The sequence below is a fragment of the Ammospiza caudacuta genome, chromosome 8 (assembly GCF_027887145.1).
Source record: "Ammospiza caudacuta isolate bAmmCau1 chromosome 8, bAmmCau1.pri, whole genome shotgun sequence".
NCBI classification, from domain to species: domain Eukaryota; kingdom Metazoa; phylum Chordata; class Aves; order Passeriformes; family Passerellidae; genus Ammospiza; species Ammospiza caudacuta.
This window is the reverse complement of record NC_080600.1, coordinates 34,703,017-34,722,999: the sequence shown is the minus strand read 5'-3', so window position 1 is coordinate 34,722,999 and position 19,983 is coordinate 34,703,017. Positions and strand designations below refer to the sequence as shown.

The 19,983-nt window shown below is 48.4% G+C and overlaps 2 protein-coding genes across 2 annotated transcripts in view; both read left to right on the top strand.

The window, feature by feature from the left end:
• Positions 1–5,149, top strand: part of SLC12A8 (solute carrier family 12 member 8) — a 43,138-nt gene extending 37,989 nt beyond the window's left edge. The window contains exons 10-11 of the mRNA XM_058809602.1: positions 1,164–1,224; positions 4,133–5,149. Coding sequence (XP_058665585.1) covers positions 1,164–1,224; positions 4,133–4,298 — 227 coding nt within the window. The 3' untranslated portion in view covers positions 4,299–5,149. The remainder of the gene's footprint in view (positions 1–1,163; positions 1,225–4,132) is intronic.
• Positions 5,150–13,149: 8,000 nt separating this feature from the next.
• Positions 13,150–19,983, top strand: part of HEG1 (heart development protein with EGF like domains 1) — a 50,975-nt gene continuing 44,141 nt past the window's right edge. The window contains exon 1 of the mRNA XM_058810005.1: positions 13,150–13,379. Coding sequence (XP_058665988.1) covers positions 13,208–13,379 — 172 coding nt within the window. The 5' untranslated portion in view covers positions 13,150–13,207. The remainder of the gene's footprint in view (positions 13,380–19,983) is intronic.

Here is a 19,983-nt window from a genome sequence, read left to right as displayed (position 1 = left end):
TGAGATTGTGGATAGTAGTTGCTAATTGGTATCTTTTGAAATATATATAACTTTTAATCAAGTTCTTTATGGCCCCCATGTATCAAACAAAACAGAAATAATGTTTTCAGGTGTTGGAGTATTTTTTGCCTTTGTGCACTCACTGTATTATATCTCTGTAATCTGCTTTTGAAATATTTATCAAAGATTACTTTAATAAGAATTTCTCTGTCAGTGTTTAGAGGGTTTTGGAAGCTGATCTGAGAAATAGCAGCACGATTAGACATTTTTTCTTGGTTTCTTTTGCACGTGCATTCTCATGCATACAATGAAACAATGCATGGCATTGAAAATGTTAGAAGTGAATGCTCAAGATTCAGCCTGATTTTCACTTGGCTGCGAGGGAATGTTATTTTGTGGTCACAAGGCTCTGATGATCTGTGAGTTTGTTCTTCAAAGGATCAAACAGCCCTTCTGTCTGGAAGGCTGGGAGACACTGGCCTGAGAGAAGCTCTGGATTAGGGGCTAGATGAAGATCTTGGGAGGAGAAATTCCCTGTGGTTGACACATCCCTTCTCTCTCTTCCTCCCCAGCAGCCTAAGCCAAATCCAGCAGGCACTCACAGGGCTTGATTCTGTCCCTCACAAAAAACTTCTCCTGCTGCTTTTGCTTCCAGCTCTGGCACTTCCCTGCCCCTGCAGGAAACTAACTCTACTGAGAAATCCGAAAAGAAAGCAGTGTTGGTGTAATAAGCTTAACCAGCTCTCTGTGGGGTCAGACAAGAGGAAATGAGTGGTGAGACCACAGTCACCCTGGCTGAGGTTGGCTGGATGGCACCTTCTGTCTCCCCATCCCTGCAGTGGGAATGGTTTTTGCAGTCCAGGGAATGAAAGGCACTGTGGTGGGTGTCTGTGCTTTGCTCAAGCTTTACTGGGGTTTAACAAGCTGTCAGGCTGGGAATGCATAACTGTTCTCCATAGGAAATTTGGGTTCATACTGGACAGCTGTTTAAAAGCCACAGCATGCAGGAAGACTGCAGGAATGTTCTCACTATCACAGAATCTTTGGGTACTGCAGGCTAATAACAAGCATGCTGGTTTGAGATTTTATGCAAAAATGCATTGGTATAATGCTATTATGAGAGAATTAGCAGCATACTGACTTCTTGTGCCTTTTCCCCATAGGAGCAGCAGCAAATTTCAGTTTCTTTGGCTGGATTAAGTCGGTTTTGATCTCTTCATGCAGGTTGGTACCAGTCACTTGGCAGTGACCAACCCACTGCTCGTTGTTCCCATGACCCACTAATGAGCACAGAGAGAGCTGGAAGAATTGACTTGCTTATTTCCTTAAGCAGTCTTTCTGCCTCTTTTTGCATACTCAGGGTTATTCTTGCTTAATTGTAAAAAGGCTGTTTGCTTCCCATTAGCCTGGCATATGGTTGGCTGTGTATGTGGGGAAGCAGGAGTTTCCTCTGCTTTGTGTGTGGGAATGTCAGCTGATAACTGTATCTTGGGGCCTGAAGCTTTATCTCACCCAAAGGTCTGTGCTCGAAATCTATGGCTCAGGTTGAACTGGGAAATCTGCAAGGAAATGAGAAATTGCAGACTCCTTCTCTTCCACCCATCATTCACTAAAAGCAAATTTCTCTGGTAGTGATGGAACAGGCACACATGGCAGCTGTGTTCAAGTTTCAGAGAGGAATCTGGGGTGGGGGAGCTGCAATAACTTTGGGGCAAATATGATAAACAGGGTCTTTGGTGAAGGAACCATTCAGTATTGAGTTTGCATGGGACTGCAGTAGCATTGTCTTGGGGTTTTGATTACCAGAAGACCTTGAGGGTTTTTTTTTTAGTTGGTTATTAACTAGTTTGGTTAAACTTATTTGATGCTATTAATTATTAATTCCATCTCATTGTGTTTCCTGTAGCAGCTTATGAGCACCTTTGCCTCTGAGCAGTGGGCTTTGAGTTTCTCAGTCTGTTGGGTTTCTTTTTTTTGGGGTGACTGAACACGGTAGTTAGGACTGTGCAACACGAGCTGCCATGCATTATGTGGGCCAATTTGCTGCCTCCTTCAAAATAAATGAAAGTCCAGGCAGTTAAACACATTGGTCTGTCTTGCCAGGTCCTGTCTCTGCCCACAGTTCCTATAACATGACCATAAGCTTTTGGTGAGCAGAGGTGGTTGGGGAGAGAAGTCAGGGGTAAGGGATCTCTCTGAGGTCCCTTGGTAGGCCTCAGACATAACAGCACTTAATTTATACCTTAATTTAAACCATTTAACAAAATATCCATATGGAATTATGATGTCTTTGCATCTTCTCAACAGGTAGAGGGTTGAAATTTGAAGAGTGGGGGAATCAGCCCAGGCTCTGTCATCGGCATCTGGTGATGGTCCTCCAAGTATAGCAGACTTGAGAGTTCACTGCTCTGAGAGGTTCCACTCAGAGGGAGGTGCTGGTCTCAGCCCACTGTGGGCCAGGAGAGCTCAAAGGGTCTCACTCTGGACTGTTCCTTACACTGTAGCAAGAGAGTTGGCTTTGGTCATAGTAATTTTCCATCCTGGCCACAATTTTTGTCAGTAACTTTCTTTGAACGCTCTATAACAAAAAGGCTGTTCCACTTGGTTTGTTACTCATGCAAGAAAAATAAGTTTCCAAGGATATTCATTAAAAACTAGGAGCTGTCAGCATTAGTTCCCTGGAGCAGACAGTGTCTCTGATAAGCTCAGGAGGAGCTGAGCCCAGGTGCTGTTTGTCAAGGCTGAGCCTAACAAGCATTTCTGAGATCACAGTGCAGCCTGAGGGGCAGGGGTGTGGGATGCACCACCACATATGTTTTCTGCATAAGGGATTGTCCCCTATCCCCTTGCACAACATCTGCTGGACTGGTGACACGAGCCCAAGCCAAGGGTGAGGAGTTAAGACAGGAACAGGGTAAGTGGGGCCGTGTGAAATGCTGCCAGAATTACTCATGGCACAGTGAGCCAGATCCTGCTGCTTCCACCCCAGGCAGATTTGTGGCTGGTCATTTTATCTTGGTGCCTCTGTGATGACAGAACAGCATTTTCCTCACAGCTGTCCTTTGGTGCATCTCAGTTGTGCCTCCTGCCCGTTGTCAGAAATCCCTGTGGGAGTCTGGTTGAGGTGTGGGACTTCATGGAGAAGGACTGCATGGAAAGGGGAAACTATTCTTGCCTCTTGTGTGGAGAAGTGCTGTTGTCACAGGGGGATTTTATCTTTGAGTTACCAGACCAACAAAGTCCTTGGTTCTTTGGTCAGTGCAATCAATGAGCAAAGGCCGTGCCGAGAAAGGCTGAGGGGAGATCTGGTGAGTGCCCAAGGCAGAAACTGATGCTGGTTTTCTCCTCTCAAAGAGTGCAATCCCTGGGTCAGCCAGCCAGCTTTGTCACCTTTTCCTAGTGCCAGGGCTCCTGCTCTTACTGGCACAAAGACACCCTGGGCTCTGCTTGGGAGTTGGGTCATTTTGAAGCCCATCTATGTTGTGCTGCAAAAAACTGCATTGAAGTAATTTAGAGGTTTTTTCTGAGCCCTGTTTTCCTGAAATCCAGTCAAGAATTGGAGAAAAATAATAAGCTCCATTCAGCTGCAAAGGAGTTGGAGGCAGCCAAGGGTTCTTGACACCTCTAAGGCTCTTAGGTGCTTGATGAGGTCTTAGTCAGTGCTATATTTGTCTTACAGTTTTGATTTAAAAATGCCAATAAGGTTTTCTTAAAATCAGCTTCTGGGATGAAGAGATTGCAGGGAAATCTCCTGTTTTATATAAAAGTTACAAAAACTATTACAATTTTTTTTATTGCTTAAGAAACCATAAAAAGGATATTTTTCATTAGAAATGGTTTGTGCTCCTTCTCCTGCTTGGCGTGGAAGGTGTTGACACAGTCAATATCCAAAGAGGAAGCCTATTTGTTACGAAAACGTTTATTTTGCAGTGTATATTTGGGGAAAGGGAGAACATTTCTTTTGTGCCTTCTAAGAAAAATTCTCTCAGGTTAACTCTGGGCCTCCAAGGGGCACCGGGAAGGATTTAACCTCTTCTGGAATCACCCTGCCTTGCTGGCACAGCCGAGAGCACAGCTGGCAGTGGATAACAAACAGGGGGTGATGCAGGCACCTCTGCTTCTCTGCTTGCAGGAGAAGGCCAGCCCCCAGGGAGCAGATCGTGGTGACACCATCCTTTGCTACAGTTGGCATGGAGACCAGGCAGCTCACCGAGGAGAACGCAGACTTCGCCTCGCGGGACCGCTACCACCAGTCCTCGCTCATCAGCAGAGAGGAATTTGGGAGCCAGTTCCAGTGAAGGACACACACACACACACAAAAATCAATCCATTACTTCAAAAAGCATTTAGAAGTGCTAATGGCTGCCACGGGTGCCTTTTGAAATACTTGAATGTACTCACAAAGGATGTGAATTGCTATTTATGTATTTGAGGCTTGTTTGTTTATGCAAGCCACAGCATTGCTGGGCTTCAAGCCTTACCCAAACTGAGGGGAGAAAATGGAAATGAAAGGGCCAGCCTGGGAAGTGATGAGTTACTGAAGACAGTATAAACCTTTTAAGGAATTCAATTTTAAGCCCTATTGAGTTCTAAAAAAGGCTGCTGCTCTAAAAGCTTACAACACCCCATTTCAGATGTCTTCTGGGTGACTGGGGACACTCTGCCTGGGAGCAGTGACGCTGGCAGCAGGAGCCAGTGCCCCACTCCCAGCTGTGCCACGGATGGATGCGACCTTCCAGGTCAATTCACTTCTCCTCTAGGCATGAATTTCCCTGCTTGTAATACAGTAATTTTCTACCTCAGCCTTTCAATTACCAAGGTCTTAGAAAGTATTTTAAGACATTAGACAATAGGCCAGAATCAGTGGCAAGTACGAGAAGATTATGAAGTATATTCACAACTGAAATCGCACATTTAAGTGCAGCAATGCAGGATAATGACCTCTTCTGTAAAACTGTGAAATTATGTCTTAGAAGCTGTTCATAGTTATTTCCCACATCCTTTCTGATGTGAGAGCTGAGACCTGATGAAATAGCTGGGCCCACTTAAAGCACCTCCTGGATGAAGGGACAGATGGTTCAGAATTGCTTTAGCAGAATAACTTTACCCCAGCACCACACATCAGTTCTGACATTATGAGGAGGGGGAAATCACTGCCTTTCACTTTGTTTCATCTCTGATAATTTCAACCTTTAGATTATTTATTTCTCCTTCTGTGCAATAAAAGCCTGAGACACCAGGAACTCCTCTCCATCCTTTCTGTGGGCACTCTCAATGCCTTTGAGCACCATTCCACTTGCCAGTGCTAAGTGCCCTGGTGTTGCTGGGTGAGGGGAGTCCCATCCCATGGCCTGACCAACTGCAGCTTTGGCTCTTTCCTTTTTTTTACAGAGGGAGGCACAGGAGGCTTTCTGCTGACATGGAGAAAAGAGCCACCTTGGCGCACTGCAGAAAGTGTATTCATTTCTCAAGGTTGCAGGTCTTGGACTAAGTGCTTTTAACTTTAATTATCTCAACAGAGGCAAGAGGAAAGTTGTGTTTGTGTGACCTGCTCTGACCCACCTCAAATGAGTCACTCAGTGTTGGAAACACCTTTCCAGGATTCCTTCCTGCCTGCCTCTTGCTGGTGGTTTCCAAAGAATCTGAATCTGCTCTGTGGATTTTGGACCCATGTTGAAGCTTCTCCTGGGGCCAGCGGCTCCAGAGAGCCCTCCCTGTGCTTGTAGCATCCTTAACCTTGGCAGATACCCCTGTTGTGCAAACTTCAAACACTCCTTGGTGCTGCCCCACTGCTGGCAAGCTGCTTGGTGCTGTGTTACAGTTTCATACCTGATCATAATGCCATTACTGTAAAATCTTGTATTTCACAAAGTCCGGTCATGTATGCGGTCCCTTTCCTCCCGAGTCAAGGATTGCTCAGCCCCGCATTTCTCTGTAGCTTGAACAAAAGAAAACCCCAGAGCATGGCATGAAGAGATTAATAGGCAGAAATTCCTTGGTAGCTTCTTTGTTGGGAGATCCAGAGAGGGAGGGTGGGGAAGGTCCTTGGCTGTGCATCTTGCTTGCTGAGAAGTTGCACTGATTGAAAATTTGGTGGAGAGTGTTTGCCTTTTCAACACTGTGGCCCCTGCTTGTCCCCAAAACTGGGATGTGATGGCCCTTGGTCTAGCAGTAGTGGGAAGAGGTCCCCCAGCTTTGCTTTCAGCTAAGTGTGCAGCAGCTGTCCCCTTCTCCTGCCACCACTGTCCAGCGGCCCTTTGCACCTCTGGAACATTCTGGTTGTGTTTGTGTGCTGGCCAGGCCTCTGCTGGCTGCCAGGGAGAGGCAGCGTACTGTGCCATGCAGGGGCTGGGGAGGGACACCTGGAGGGCTCTGGGTGCAGTGATGGGGTGTGCCTTGGTGTGTCTGGAGAGAGGCAGCTGTGGCTCTGGCATGAGCGCTGGATGGTTATTGCTGCTCTTGACACCTGGCAGTGGAGGGAAGGCTCTGCAGAACACACTGTTCCAGGGGTTTCGGGGGGCTCCACATGCTGCTGCTGGAGAAACTCTACCACCTCCTTCACTGGCACCTCCACCACCACAGCAGGAAGCAGCTCCTTCCATCACCTGGTAAGCACAGGCACCTGCTCCTTCCCTTGTAGCTGCAGGGGGAAATGCATCACACAACCCTTGCTGCATCACAGGTGAAGAGTACAACAACCTTCCTGGGTTATGCTTGGAAAGGACATGCTGATCTTCCCTGGAGCATTACCTCAGGTGTAGTTTATGGAAAGAGGGGCAGGAAGCCTTGTTTTAGCACCAGTAATCCTGCAGTCTTGGCAGCATTGGAGACCCCATGAGACACTACAGGAACACAGGGCTTTGCACCAAGGAAACTTTTCCAGCAGGAAAGAAAGCAAGCAAGCAGTTGTACAGCTAAAGATCATGGTGTCACTTCAAAAATGGCTGTAGCTTTGGTTGCACTCTAAAAAAAATGGGTGAAATTAGGTGGACAGGAATTTATCATCTTCACATTTAGTGAAGAGAAGAAATGGGGGTGGGGATTGCTCCTGTGAGTGGAAATGTGCTGCTTTCATCCCCTGAGAGCCCAGCTGAGCCTCCACATGCTGGGGATTTCATGAAGCTTCAGTTTCCCTGAAGGTGAGTTTGGGGCCCAGCTCTGAGCATCAGATGCCTCGTTGTATATCAAGGTTGCAGCTTGGCTACTGTAATTATGGAAAGGCCTTACTGCTTTTTAAGTCATGTGAGATTTTTTTATCATCCTATAATTATTTTCTTTTTTATTTGAAATTTGATATTATTATTATTATTATTATTATTATTATTATTATTATTATTATTATTATTATTATTATGTTCTGCAAAGGGTCAAGGTGTGAAAACATTTGTTTTTGAGAGAGGTGTGGATATGGTGCACAGTTTGGTTCCTTTTGAAGGCTCCAGCTATAAATTGGTGGCTCCACTTTTGATGGTTTCCTTTGCAGAGCATACAAGCACAAAAGGCGGGTGAGGATAAATATTTTATTACTTGCTTTGCTGGAAGCTCATGCTGCATTTATGATCCCTTAGCACTAAGAGGGTCCAGAAATTGGAATTTTATGCCTCAAAAAACTTCCAGCACAAATAGTCAGGACTAAGAATGGGCAGAAAAATTGTTGTGATATTGGCATTAAGAGACAGTTTGTCAGTTGGTATAAATTGTCATCCACATGGATCTGTGTCCCATTAGGAGTCTGCACAGGGACAATCAAGCTCATTAAATCAAACTTAGCTCAAACTTGTCTTTTTTTTCACTCTCCTCTTGTCTTCTCTTGATCAGCCTTGAGTTTCCTTCAATGGTTATTTCTGTGTATGGTGGCCAAAATATCAGACACCTGCCATGGTCAACTCTTCACAGCTGATAGGTGTGACCACAGTGTTGAAGTAGCAAAGAAGGGTGACAATATGAAATGATGCTTGTGTGCATGGCTGAATTAAGGCACAGGGGGCTTTCTGTGCCTTATGAGGTGGTTTGTTCTCAACCATGTGGCTCTGATTTAGATTCAGACAGGCAAAGTTTCTTAAACAGCATCATTCTTACACCTGCAAGGTCAGAAGAGATTTGCTGAAGCACAAGAGCCAGCCTAGGATTAACATTTAGGTTAGTGGGAAATTGAAGTTATTTGAATTATTGCCCTTGCCTGGTGAATTTTAGAGAGGGTAATTACAGGGATAAAAGAGAGGAGATTTTGTAGACAACCTATAAATTTGTTAGCTGTGTATGAAAGTGGAATATAACGCTCTTGTTATGTTCTGCAGTGGTGTCTTGCTGCAACCCAGATTTGGCACAGCATCCCTCAAACCTGAGACAAGGTGAAACCTCAGCGGTAACAGCCTCAAAAGCTATGGATGAGAGGCTCTAGCAGCAAACTGCAGGTTAAAAATAAATCACTTTAAAGCCCATACAGCACAGGAGAGGCTCCTTTCCTCTCTGCCTTCTGCTCCTCGTGGCTTTTTTCATAGGATTTTTGTGCTCATATCCCCCAATACCTGGGATTTGCCCTCCTTATGCAAGAGCAAACAGAACCACGGGTGCTCCCAGAAACTTGGTGATAGAGGAGCACACCTGTAACTTTATTGGATCCAAGTGTCTCTTCTAAATTTCACTGGGGGCTTCTTTCCAGATTTAAGGGCACTGCTCTAAAGTGTTTAGCTCAGCTGCAGAATATCTGGGTGTGCTCCAAACCAGAGTTGGTGGAAAAAGGTCCTGAAAGAAATAAATAAGAAATTTAAAATTGCTTCTTCCCAGATAGATTTGGATGGCTGGTTTATTTTTTTCCCCTCAGAAAATAAGGGATTCTTTTTTTCCAGTGACAGGATTCAAAATGAAACATCAAGTTGTGCATTTTTCTGTGAGGGATGAAGAGGGATCACAAGACCCGTATCCATCCTGACCTCCAAATGTCAAATACCTGGAACAAGCTGCTTCCAATGGCGGTACGAGGCAAGCAGTTTTTGTTAAAATAAATCAATAAAATACCACCAACCCCAAAATTTCAGGAATAATGGTCACGTATTAAGTGCCTTTTGGATGATTGGTGTCTGTTAATGGATGGTTTGTGGCATCAAGAGGAGATGTGAACGTAATTAATTACTCGGTTAGGAACTATTTGTCCACTTTGGAAACTCAGGGCTTTTAATAACAAATTCCAGGAGGAGAAAATATTCACTTTGTACCTTAATTCATCATCAGCTTAAAACTTGTCTGAGGTTTATGAGCCTGATCCAAGTTTTGGACAGATCTGGGATGAGTTTCAAGGGAGCTGCAGGAGTTTCATGACATTGGCTGTGCTGTGAAAGGCTCCTATGGAACCAGAGGGAAGGGACTGGTCACTGTAATCCTCCCAAAGTGTTACAGAGATGCCTCTTCTGCAGACACTCTCGTGGTTTTTTGGGATTTCAGACCTAAACAATGTAGAAACCACCATATTTTGTCACATGTCTCTACCGCCTCAACCTGGAAAATGGAAATCAAGGTAAAGAAAAACACACTGTGTTTTTCCCTCCCCCAAAACAAGATGATGGGCAGGTTTCAATTAATCAATTTCAATCATGTTTTATATATAGCTTTGTTAGAGGCTTCCTGTGTTAATGAGGTTGTTTGTTTGTTTGTTTTTAACTCCTTTGCTGTGTGTGGAATGTGCTGCTTGCTTTCAGCTGGAAATGCTAAATGTGCTCTGTACATGATTTGGGGAGGCGTTTGAGTCACAGCCTCTTTCAGGAGGATGCTGGGGCATTACTCGACATCAGGCTTTGCCTGGCCCATCTGGCTCCTCAGACATGATTTCATGCATTTAAATCTCCTATTGCAAGGAGGATGGGGAGCAGCCCTCGGCCTGGAGCTGCCCTGGGAGCAGCATCAGCAGGATGCTGCAGCGGAGTGTGTGGTGTGCCATGGGGATAAACAACTCCAGCACCACATGGGGAAAAGCCAAGTGCTGGTGGCCTTCACTGAGACCTTGTGCTCCACACAGCCACCTTCATCCTGCTGCAGTTCTTCCTTCTCCCACCACTGATGCTCCTTTCCCAGCCCCCAAGGGTGTCAAACCCATCACATGGATGGTGGGGTTCATATCCCCTCCACACTGCCCTCTGCAGCTCCAATGGGTAAAAGAGTATTTTTTTAATAAAAACCAACAGAGTGAAGGTTTTTTTTTTTCTCTGTTGTTTTCACGTGGCTGTTGAAACTGGAGCTCAAAAATATCAGTCATAAATTGACTCCTTATATTCCTTACGAAACCCTGAAGGTAGGAATAAAAAATAAGATGGCAGGAAAACACAGTAGCTTTAAATTTACAGGCACTAAACCTTGACAAATCAGATACCCGTGGGGGAAGGGACTGCATTTAGGAAGTCTGAAACTGCCTGAATGTCAGTGTTTCCTTTCCAGGTGCTTGTAAATAACATGCTGCTCATGGAACCATGATGGAGAGAGCAGGGAGGTTATTTTCTGATGGTGAGAACTGGTTTAGGCCCACGGGTTCACACCTGTGGGGCCTTGGCTGGGTCTGGTGAAGGCAGCTCACCACTGTCATGGGCTTCAGAGGCTGCAGTGGCATTCCTGTCCCAGCTGTACCAAGCCCTGCCAGGATGTGGCTCATCCAAGGGCACATGGGGCCCTCTGGCCAGTGTTTCCTGCTGCTGGTCCTGCACTCGGACACACCATCCTCATGGTCACAAGTGCCCTGTGTGCTTCAGAAATGCAGCAGGTCAGGCAGGTTTAATGGCAGATTTTGGGAGGATATCAGCTACCCCCTTCCCCCACAGGCAGAGGGGGTTAATTCAGCCCTCCCTGCTTTCCTAGCTGGTGGCACTGCAGAGTAGGCCGTGCTATGGGGGCGCGGAGCCATTCGATACCATTCCACATGGGCTGTTCCTGCAGAAGTGTTTGGTTTGCATTTGCCTGTGTCTGCTATGCCTCTCCATGGGCCTGTTGAGGGAAACAGTAGGAAGAATTTATTGAGATCCTTTTGGAAAAGCATTTGATACTGTGCTTCCTGCTTGTTGGATTTACAGCTTGGAAGGATGCAGTAAGAGTGGGGAGCTGCTGTGTGGCTTGGATGTTAGGGAAGTCTCTTGGAAAAGGTGGGGGAAAGGGAATGACCTCTAGACTCTGTATTAGGGCCCTCAGGCATGAGAGTGAGGGGACAGGAGAACATCCATTTCATGTCAGGGCAAAGTTTGGTTTTCATTTGCTCCCTGCAGCCCTGAGAATGCATCCTTGGCCTCAGAGAGGTTGCTGTGGCCCTACTGCCTTATGTGTATTGCACAGTTAAAAAAATCAGATTTGCTGGTTGGAAGGTGCTTCTTTCCAGGGACTAACAAAACTTTCTAAAGAATCATATTTATTACTTACTATCTTAATAATTGGTAGCATGGAGTCCTGTATTTTACGTAGAAAGATATCCCCAAGTGTTTGAGCTGCTGCATTGCACTACCTGTGCCATCTCCCAAAGTATCAAAATTCTTCACAACTCCTCCCCTGAGCTTTAGCTGTGTATTGGTCTCTCTGTCTTATCAAGACAGAAGCTTTGTTTTGCACAACTATTCCATACAGAATGTGTAAATACCTGGACACAGAATGAAGAGGCCTAAAAATGTCCTCTGTAGATCAGGCACTTTGGTGTTGCCTATGGCTTCTGGATCACTCCATTTGCCAGGACTGGGGTGCTTACTTTAATGACTAAAGCATAATCATGATTGGTTTGTGCTTCATGTCCAAAACTGAGCAGCTTGACTTGTTCCTTGGGTTTAGGCAAATTTGAAGCAAGAAGATGGCAAAAGCTATAGGGAGTAGACTAGAGCATGGATTGATAGAGGGATTCCTCAGAGGTGGCATGGAGAGAAAAGCCCGGGGGCAGAGGAGAGCCGTGTGGGGTAAAGCCAAGGCCCTTGGCGTGCTGGTGTGGGCTCATCACTGCCACCTCTTGGGTGGAAAGAGGCTTCCAGGAGAGTTTGTGTGCTTCAGCCTCCGACTTCTGCTTTCGGTGAAGGGCAAAGCGGGCAGCGGGGGGCTGTGGAGCGGACCCCGGGTTTGCTCGGTGCTGCAGCCGTCCGGACGCGGTGAGTTGTCACCAGCTACGCTCTCCTCCGGAAGGTCGGGTTCTGCTTGGCTTGCGGAAATCAGGTCTGATTCTGAGGCAGAACCAGAGGGAAAGTGCAGGGCCCAGGAGCGACTGGAGGGGAGAGGTGGGCCAGAGCGGGTTTGTGCTCCCCGGAGAGGGAGAGCTCAGGTGGACCCTAAACCCGGCACATGGGGATGCCGGCAGCCCCGGCAAAGCCCGGCCCACTGCTCTGCGGCGTGCTCCCTCCCAGAGCTAGGAGCATGAAATTATGAAGGGGAATTTCAGAACAATGAAGGGAAATCCTTTGCCTCCCGTACAGCCCGGCCTGGGAAATTCACCACTGCCAGAAACTGCACCCTCAAACGCTGCTGCCGGCGTTCAAAAGGGAGTCAGCTTTATAAGCAAGAAAAAAGCTGAAGTTATTTGCCAAGGACTCGATTTCGATGGGATTTAAGTTCAGGGCGGGAGGGGGATGATCCGGCCGTGCTCGCCGGGTGCGGGGCCCGCGCGCTGCCCGCGTTTAATGCGGAACCGAACCGGGGCAGCTCCGCGACGGCCGCGGCGGCGGGCAAGGGGGTCGTGCTCGCCCGGCGCGGTTGGCAGATGCATCAGGAAAAATAAAGTAGAAGTAAAAAGGAGCGTTATTATTATTATTGTTATTACTAGTGCTAATAGTCCCGGTGCTGCCGCAGCCAGCCGGGTGAGGGAGCGGGCGGCCCGAGGCTGCGCGGGGAGGGAGGGGGCGGCCGCTGGGGGCCGGGCCGGGCCGGGGTGGGGGGGGCCGTGGGGAGTCGGGCCATGCCGAGCCGAGCCGAGCCGCGGCTGGGTGATGTAAGGCTCGAGGAGGAGCCTCCGCCGCCTGCCCTTTTACTTTCGGGCGCCGGCACTTGGCCGCAGGCTGCTGCCGCTGCTGGCCGGGCCCCCCCCTCACCCCCTCCGCTATGGGCACTCCGCACTTTTGAGGCGCCGCCCCGAGGGGGGGGGGGGCACGGGGAATTCATTAAAAAATCGCTATTTACGTGGTTATTCATTGCCCCGCTCCGGGTATGTGAACAGCCACCCCCCTGCCCCCCCCCGGCTCCCCTTGCATCCACCCCCAGCGCCATGCCGGCAGCCTGCACCCTGCTGCTGCTGCTGGGCTTGGGGCTGGTCCCGGTCCCGCCGGCCGGCTCGCTGCCCCTCGCCTCCCCGCGGCGTCTTCCTCCACCTCCCCCTCCTCCTCCTCCGTCCCGAAACCGTCTCGGCCGCCCTTCCTCGCTTCCCGCCGGCAGCCCGGGTGAGTGCTCCGCGATGGGGATGGGGAAAAGGGGACGGACGGGGTTTCGTCCCGGCAGCGGCCGGAGAGTGCGGGGTCCGCGTGGTGCGGGTCTCTCGTGGTGTGGGACCCCGCGCTGTCCCCACGGCTCCGCTGCTGTGGGTGCTGAGCATCCCGACATCACCAGAGCTGGCTCAGCTGGGAAGTGTAACACTCCCCCCCAGTTCCTTTTCCTTTTTAACCTTGCCCAGCTCACTGTCCTACAGCTGCTTCAGTGGGTGAAGGTTTGGGATGGGAATGGTGGGTGGGAAAGTGTAAACACGCTGTGGCTGTGTGGACAGACTGGAAGGCGAGCAGTGCAAACTTCACCGAGGAACTTGAGAAGGGTTTTGGGGGACACTAGGAGTGCTGTCCACATGTGTTCACCTATCCAGGTGGGAAACGGGGGGTTCCTATAGGTGGTCTTCGGGGTCTGGGCTGCCTCCTGCTTGTCTCCAGCAATGCTCTCATCTCTCCTTAGGTACTGACCCCTATCAGGTGTGGGGACAGATGCCATCAGCTCTCTGTAAATACCCTCCTTTTCTAGTCGCCTACAGACTGTCAGATTAGTCATGTATAGAGTCAAATTTTTCCTTTTATGCCACATCTTCAGTGCTATTATCACAAGCAGTGCCTAGTTTCGTGCTTTACAGATTGTGCTGAATGTGGTTCCAGCACAGGATAAATCTTATTTTTCCCAGAACAAGCAGGGATGTTTCAAGTGTCATTCAGTAAACTGGCTCACTTGCTCACCAAAGAAGGCACATAGCTCTAAGGATGACTAATTCTCAATGAGTTTGGAAAGCACCGAGTGTCTGCAGGTGGTATAAGGAATCCAATATGTCAAATTAATCCTGCGTAGGTTTTAAGTGGGTTTTAGCATTCATTGCCTGCCTAAACTGGACTGTCAAATTTTATCTTTTAATTTCTGATGTGGAGAGAATATTGTGCTTTGGAACTTGTGGTTAAGTTTAGTTGCATGGAGCTGTAAAATTTCAGGAAATGTGAGGAAGTACATTTATAACCTTTCATTTTCGTCACAAACCCAAGGCATGCTTTTGTAGGATGTATCCAGACTAGACCAATGTATAGCTAGGGACATCAGCTGGAATGTAGCCTGCAGTGGATTAGAAAGCTCCTAACTAGCAGTGCTTGTGAGAGCAGCTTTGTGACTAGGATACTGCATGGAAATGAAGGAGATTTGGGTCTGTTCCCAGCTCAGCTACTTCTTTGTGCCTCTCCAAGTATCGGTTTGCCCTCCAAACTGGGAGAGAATAATGCTGTCTTACCTGCTACCAACCTTGTGAAGATAAAATCTGCAACTTGCCAGCAAACTGCTCACCTATTATTTGTTGAAAGCTGCGCAGATTCCTCAGCGGACAGAAAAAAAAAATTAATTTAATCTCAGCTTTCAGTCTGGCATCTTTTCCTGTGACCTTGATGACTCCTGAGAGTCAGTAGAGGAATGCATTTCCTTTGTTAGGAGTCTGAAAAGCTCGGACTATGTGTCCACATGCTGGAAGAGCCATTTGTCAGCCCACAGTGCCTGGCTGGCCGGCTCGGGGGTGCAGGCTTTGCTCCGTGCAGCCAGGGCTCAGCAGCCACAGGTGCTTGCGAATGATGTCAGGCACAGCCAGAAGGAGCAGGGCATGCCGTGAAGGAGTGACAAATAGCCCAGCTCTCTCCCCAGCAAACGGCACCGTGAATTACCCTGGCTCCTGACAGCTGCGATTCACTCGCTGTTAGCGCCAGCTCCATGCCTGTCAGTCACGGGAATTGTCTGGTGCTGCAGGAGCGGGCTGGGGATCTCCCGAATCACCCTCAGGTTGAGCTGCAGACTCCAGAGTCCCTCTTTGTGTCACCACTGCTCCTGCCCCTCTGGAGGCATGTCCCACCTTTGAAAACACTTGCTTGAAGCCGGGGGACCATTTCTTGTGAACCCATCACCCTGGCACTGCCAGGAAATGAAGATTACATCTCCCTTTGCAGCATTCTGGGGCTGGGTGGCAAAAGCCCTTTCTCAGGCCGGGCTTAGTGAGCAGATGGTGAGGCAGTGGGTGTAGAAATGGGGCTTCTGAGTCTCTCACAAAGCGTGGGGCAAGGGAGCAGGGCTGCCCTTGCAGCCTCACTGCCTTCCTGGCCGGCTTGTGCCTCAGCCTGCATCTGCCGCCCTCCCTGCCAGACCCTCTGTGGGCTTGTCTGCTGGGAGATGAGGACAGATGGCTTTAGCCTGTGTTTATAATACTGTCTGAACCCAAGGACAGTAACACAGGAAAAAAATAGGTGAAGTAGGAAGCAAGAAAGCTGGTGACAGTAAAGTTAAAGCATTACCAAATCTCTCCATGAAATCTCTTCTGGCACAACTTCACATGGGCGCTGAATGAGCTGAAGGGCACTGTCTGCCACCAGCCTGGGTCAGGACAGGGTTTGGTTACAAGCTCTGTCCTCCTGCAGGTCTCAGAATTTCAGGTTTCCCATCTGTGAAATGGGAATAATTCCAGTGACACCACAGGACAGCAGAGGTACCACCGAGCCCCTGACAAAGTCACTGTGGCTGGGGTCTCCCTGTTCCTGCCATGTCCCTTTTCCTGCCACTTCTACCCTCACAGGTGCCCTGCCAGGGTGCCCAGCACAGCACGGAGCCACTGGCAAAGGGCTTTCCCTGAGAAGCTGATCTGCTTTGCTGCCATCTGTGTCTGTCCTTCTGTCCCTGCTCCCTCTCTCCCATGGCAGGTGCCACCTTTCTATGCAGCTTCCCTGGTGGGAGCCCTGGCAATGAGGTGTGAAATTGCCTGAGAAGGAACCAGCTTTAGTTGCAACAGAGGTTTAGGCTGGCTGCTGGGAGAAACTTTCCAAAACTCTCAGAAGGGGTAAAAAATCTGTATTTATTTATGTATATTTTTAACTTTCTGCCTGAAACTTTGTGTGAGGAATAAGCAAAGTTAGGAGGGGGGAAGAAGATGCTGAGGATGTTTGTTTGCACAAAGGTATGGTGTTGCCTCCAAACCTGCCTCACATTTTGCAGTATGTATTTTGTGGCTTCTGGGGGCAGAGCCCAGCTCTCCCTGCAGCCAGACTGATGCAGAGAGATGCAAGATGCTGCTCTCTGGCTTTGATGCAGTTTCAGGTGACTGTGGGTGGTGCAGGAAGGATGCTCCCTCCCCCTGTGGTGCAGGGACAAGGAAGAATTGCCTCCTGTGCCTCAGCACTGCTATCAAAAGGCTGCAGGGTTTTCCTGTCTCGGGCATCTTTGCTGCTCCTCTGTGAGCTCTGAGTGGATTTGGTTGGTGGGCTGTGAACATGAACTCCCCGGGGTTGTATGGATTTAGCTCTGCTCCTTTGGGGTGCATAATTTAAAGCAAAAAAGAAAAGACAAGGAAAAAAATGCACTTCAGAAACAGAGGAAGATTGGAGATCAGCTTTCCTGCCTGTTCCTCTTCTCAAGCCCTGGAAGGTAGCAGGGTTTGTCTACTGAGCAGCTGGGTTCACATCAATTTGTCGAAGCACTTGATGTGATATTAAAGTGCTAAATGAGTGGTCTGAGGGATAGCTGTGTGGCCTGGCTGGCAGGGAGCACACAGTGATGGGTATTGATGGGCACTGCCATGCACAGTGACTGTGCCTGCGGGGATGTGAACAGGCAGGGGCGAGGGGAGAGCTGCCCATTGCTGGGCTCCCCCAAAGTCTCATTTCCCAGCCCCAAACCACAGTGCCAGCCTGTGCCCATCCAGTAGGTGTTGGCAGCACGTTCTGCTCCAGCACCACACCACTTCAGAGGGATAATTTAACTTGCTGGATGTTTTTCTCGTGGCTGGGGGGACAACGGAGATGGGCTGTTGCTGCCATGTTTGCAGGGGCTGGTACCAGCCTTGCTGGTGTGGGGGTGCATTCCTTAGCAAATATTCTTTTCAGTATCAGAAGTTGCAGATACTGATCTGTTTAGAGGAGTGTGAAGTTTCTGGGACAACTTGTTTCCTTCACCTGCTCTTACAGATACCAATTTTTGGGCTGCCAGTCAGAAAGTCTCCATGACTGAACTCTCAAGCTCTTGTATGTGCTCCATCCTCCCTCCATTCTCCCCACCCTGCTCATCTGCAGGGAGCATGTCAGAGCTGCTGAGACTGACTCCATCACCCTCACATCTCTCAGAGGTGGCAGAGGATTTTGCTCATTTAACAGAAGGGTTATGATACCAGGTTAGAAAGGCTGTTTGTTTTGGTGCTCATAGTGAAAATGAATGGATGCTGCTGACCGTAGCTGTTCACCCAAAATGTAAAACATGAAACTTTTTAGCATCAGTCTGGTTGTGTTGGTTTAAATGAAGCATTCATCCATGCTAACAAAATAACCCCAGCAGAATACAGAACTGTTTCAAATAACAAGCTAATCAAGCCAATAAAACCTGTCAGTACATCGATAGGGTTTCAGTGCTGTGATGTAGAGATTAAGGCACCACCAACGTCCACAGTGCTTCGGAGCTGCTGCCAGAGGAACCTCCTGGCTGGCACTGTGGGTTCCCCATCCATGGGAGCTGTGTGCCATTTCTGAAATAAGGATAGCTACAGAATGGCAAGGTTCAGCTGTGGCTGAGCCTGCTGACTTTTTGCAGCACAGAAATGCTTTCTGCCTCTCTCTGTGCCTTTCCAGCCACCTGGGGTGCTCCAGGCAGGGCTGCAATCCCTGAAATACCCCCAGAGAAATAGTCTGGAGCTGGATAGGTTGTAGATAGTCAGTGTAAATCCTCTGGATTCTGGCTTTCCTTCCTCACATAGTGTCAAAAGAGTTTCTCTGGTATGGAGGGGTGAGGAGCCTGGGGGTGTCGGGATATTTCTAGGCAGACAAAGAGCACTGCTGAAACCTGGGCTGATCCTCTCAGATGTGCACAGAGCTCCTCTGGAAAGAGGCAGGGCCAGATCTTGGCACCTGCTCTGGTGCCTCTCTGCTGTTGCAATGGTGCAAAGCAGCACTGGGGCAGTTTGACCAGCTGGAGTGTCAGGAGGTGCTCCGAGCGAATCAAAGGTTGGTAGTTGGGAATATTCCCTTGAAAATGCTCAATGCAAAATCCATAGTCTGTAGCTTGTCATGAGGCCTGAGTACCCCAACCACAGGCCCTGTTATTTACATTCAATTGAAGATGTAGGTCATACAATAGGCTTTTTCTCTTTCCTGAATGGCTGAACACAGAAGGCAGAATCCAATTTTCAGTGGCAGCAGACCTGATTACAAATTCAAATTTTTATTTCTTTGAGCAGTTTTTGCAACATTTGCATTGTAATTTGCTGTTTCTGTAAATATGAGAGGTTCATTTGCTGGGATATTCATCCAGAGGAGATGCAAGAGGGCTACAAGCACAGGCGTGGTGAAAGAATGAAGTCTGTGGGTGCCTCTCAGGAGGAAATGGTTTTGTCACATCTGGCACCCCTTCTTTCTCACCATTTTCTGCATACATGCAGCTGATGTGTGTGCACCCATCACCATATATTTTTTAATGCCCAGCTGTTATATATATAACATCCTGCTGCTTCAGCAAGGGGCACAGTTCATGCGGAGTCTGCCTTCATCCTTTCAGGCTGAAATCATTCACATCTGAGGACAAGGAGAGAATTTTCCCACCCAAAAGGGAAATGATGTTGCATTACTGAGCAACCAGCCCAAGTAATAATATAATCTTAGAAAAATGCAGTTCCCTTGAGTAAAGGAAGCTCTGTAAACTTCAGCTCCTCCAAGCTATTAGTGTAGCTGTTGCCTGTGCTGTAGAAATGCTGCTGTCAGACCTGGTTTGCTGAAGTGCTCTGGAGAGAACAGGGGAAAAAGGGGATAAGAACCAGCCCCTATATAAAACGAGACCTCTTGTAAGATCTGAGTACTGTGAGGTATATAATACAGATTTTAGGACCTTGGTTATATCCCTTATTTGCTGTTAATTTGTTTTTTTGTCTCATCTGGGTGCTGGAGAGGGTGATGGCCACTCATGGTCATGAAGACATGGAGAAGGGACAGGCAGACCCAGGCTGAGCACAGGGATCAGCTGGAGGAAGGTAAAATGATGCAAGGTTTCCACTCAGAAGGCTCAAAAGCCTGTGGTTTGTCCTCTTCTGCTTGCCACAGGATGTGTGGCATTGGTGTGTGCTGTGGCTTATCTTGGGCTCTGTGGGTGCTGAGTGTGTGCAGGTCCTGTGGCCAGGGCATGGACTCAGCCATGGGGAGCCCCCTTGGTCTGTGCAGCAGCTCCCCAGGCTGGGCACTCACTGGAGCCTGCTCTGCCAAAGTGCTGCTCTTCACAAAACCTGTAGGAACCTGCTGTCTTGGAGGTCCCTGCCTTCCAGGCTAATTTGTTTTAATGTATGAGAACAAACAAAGCTGCCTCAGGAGCTTCATCCTTTCAGAAACCAGTATGAAATGCATGAGATATAAAAAACTATCATTTAAAAAGTGCCTGAAATGCATAAACAGGATGGAATAACCTACAATAATAGGGTGTAATAACCTACAAACTGTTGCTGCTGCTGTGCTGCTTCCCCCATCCCTCGGTGGCTTTGGATGGAGCTATTTTCAGTTGCCTGTTCTCTGTACAGGCAGGGCTGTT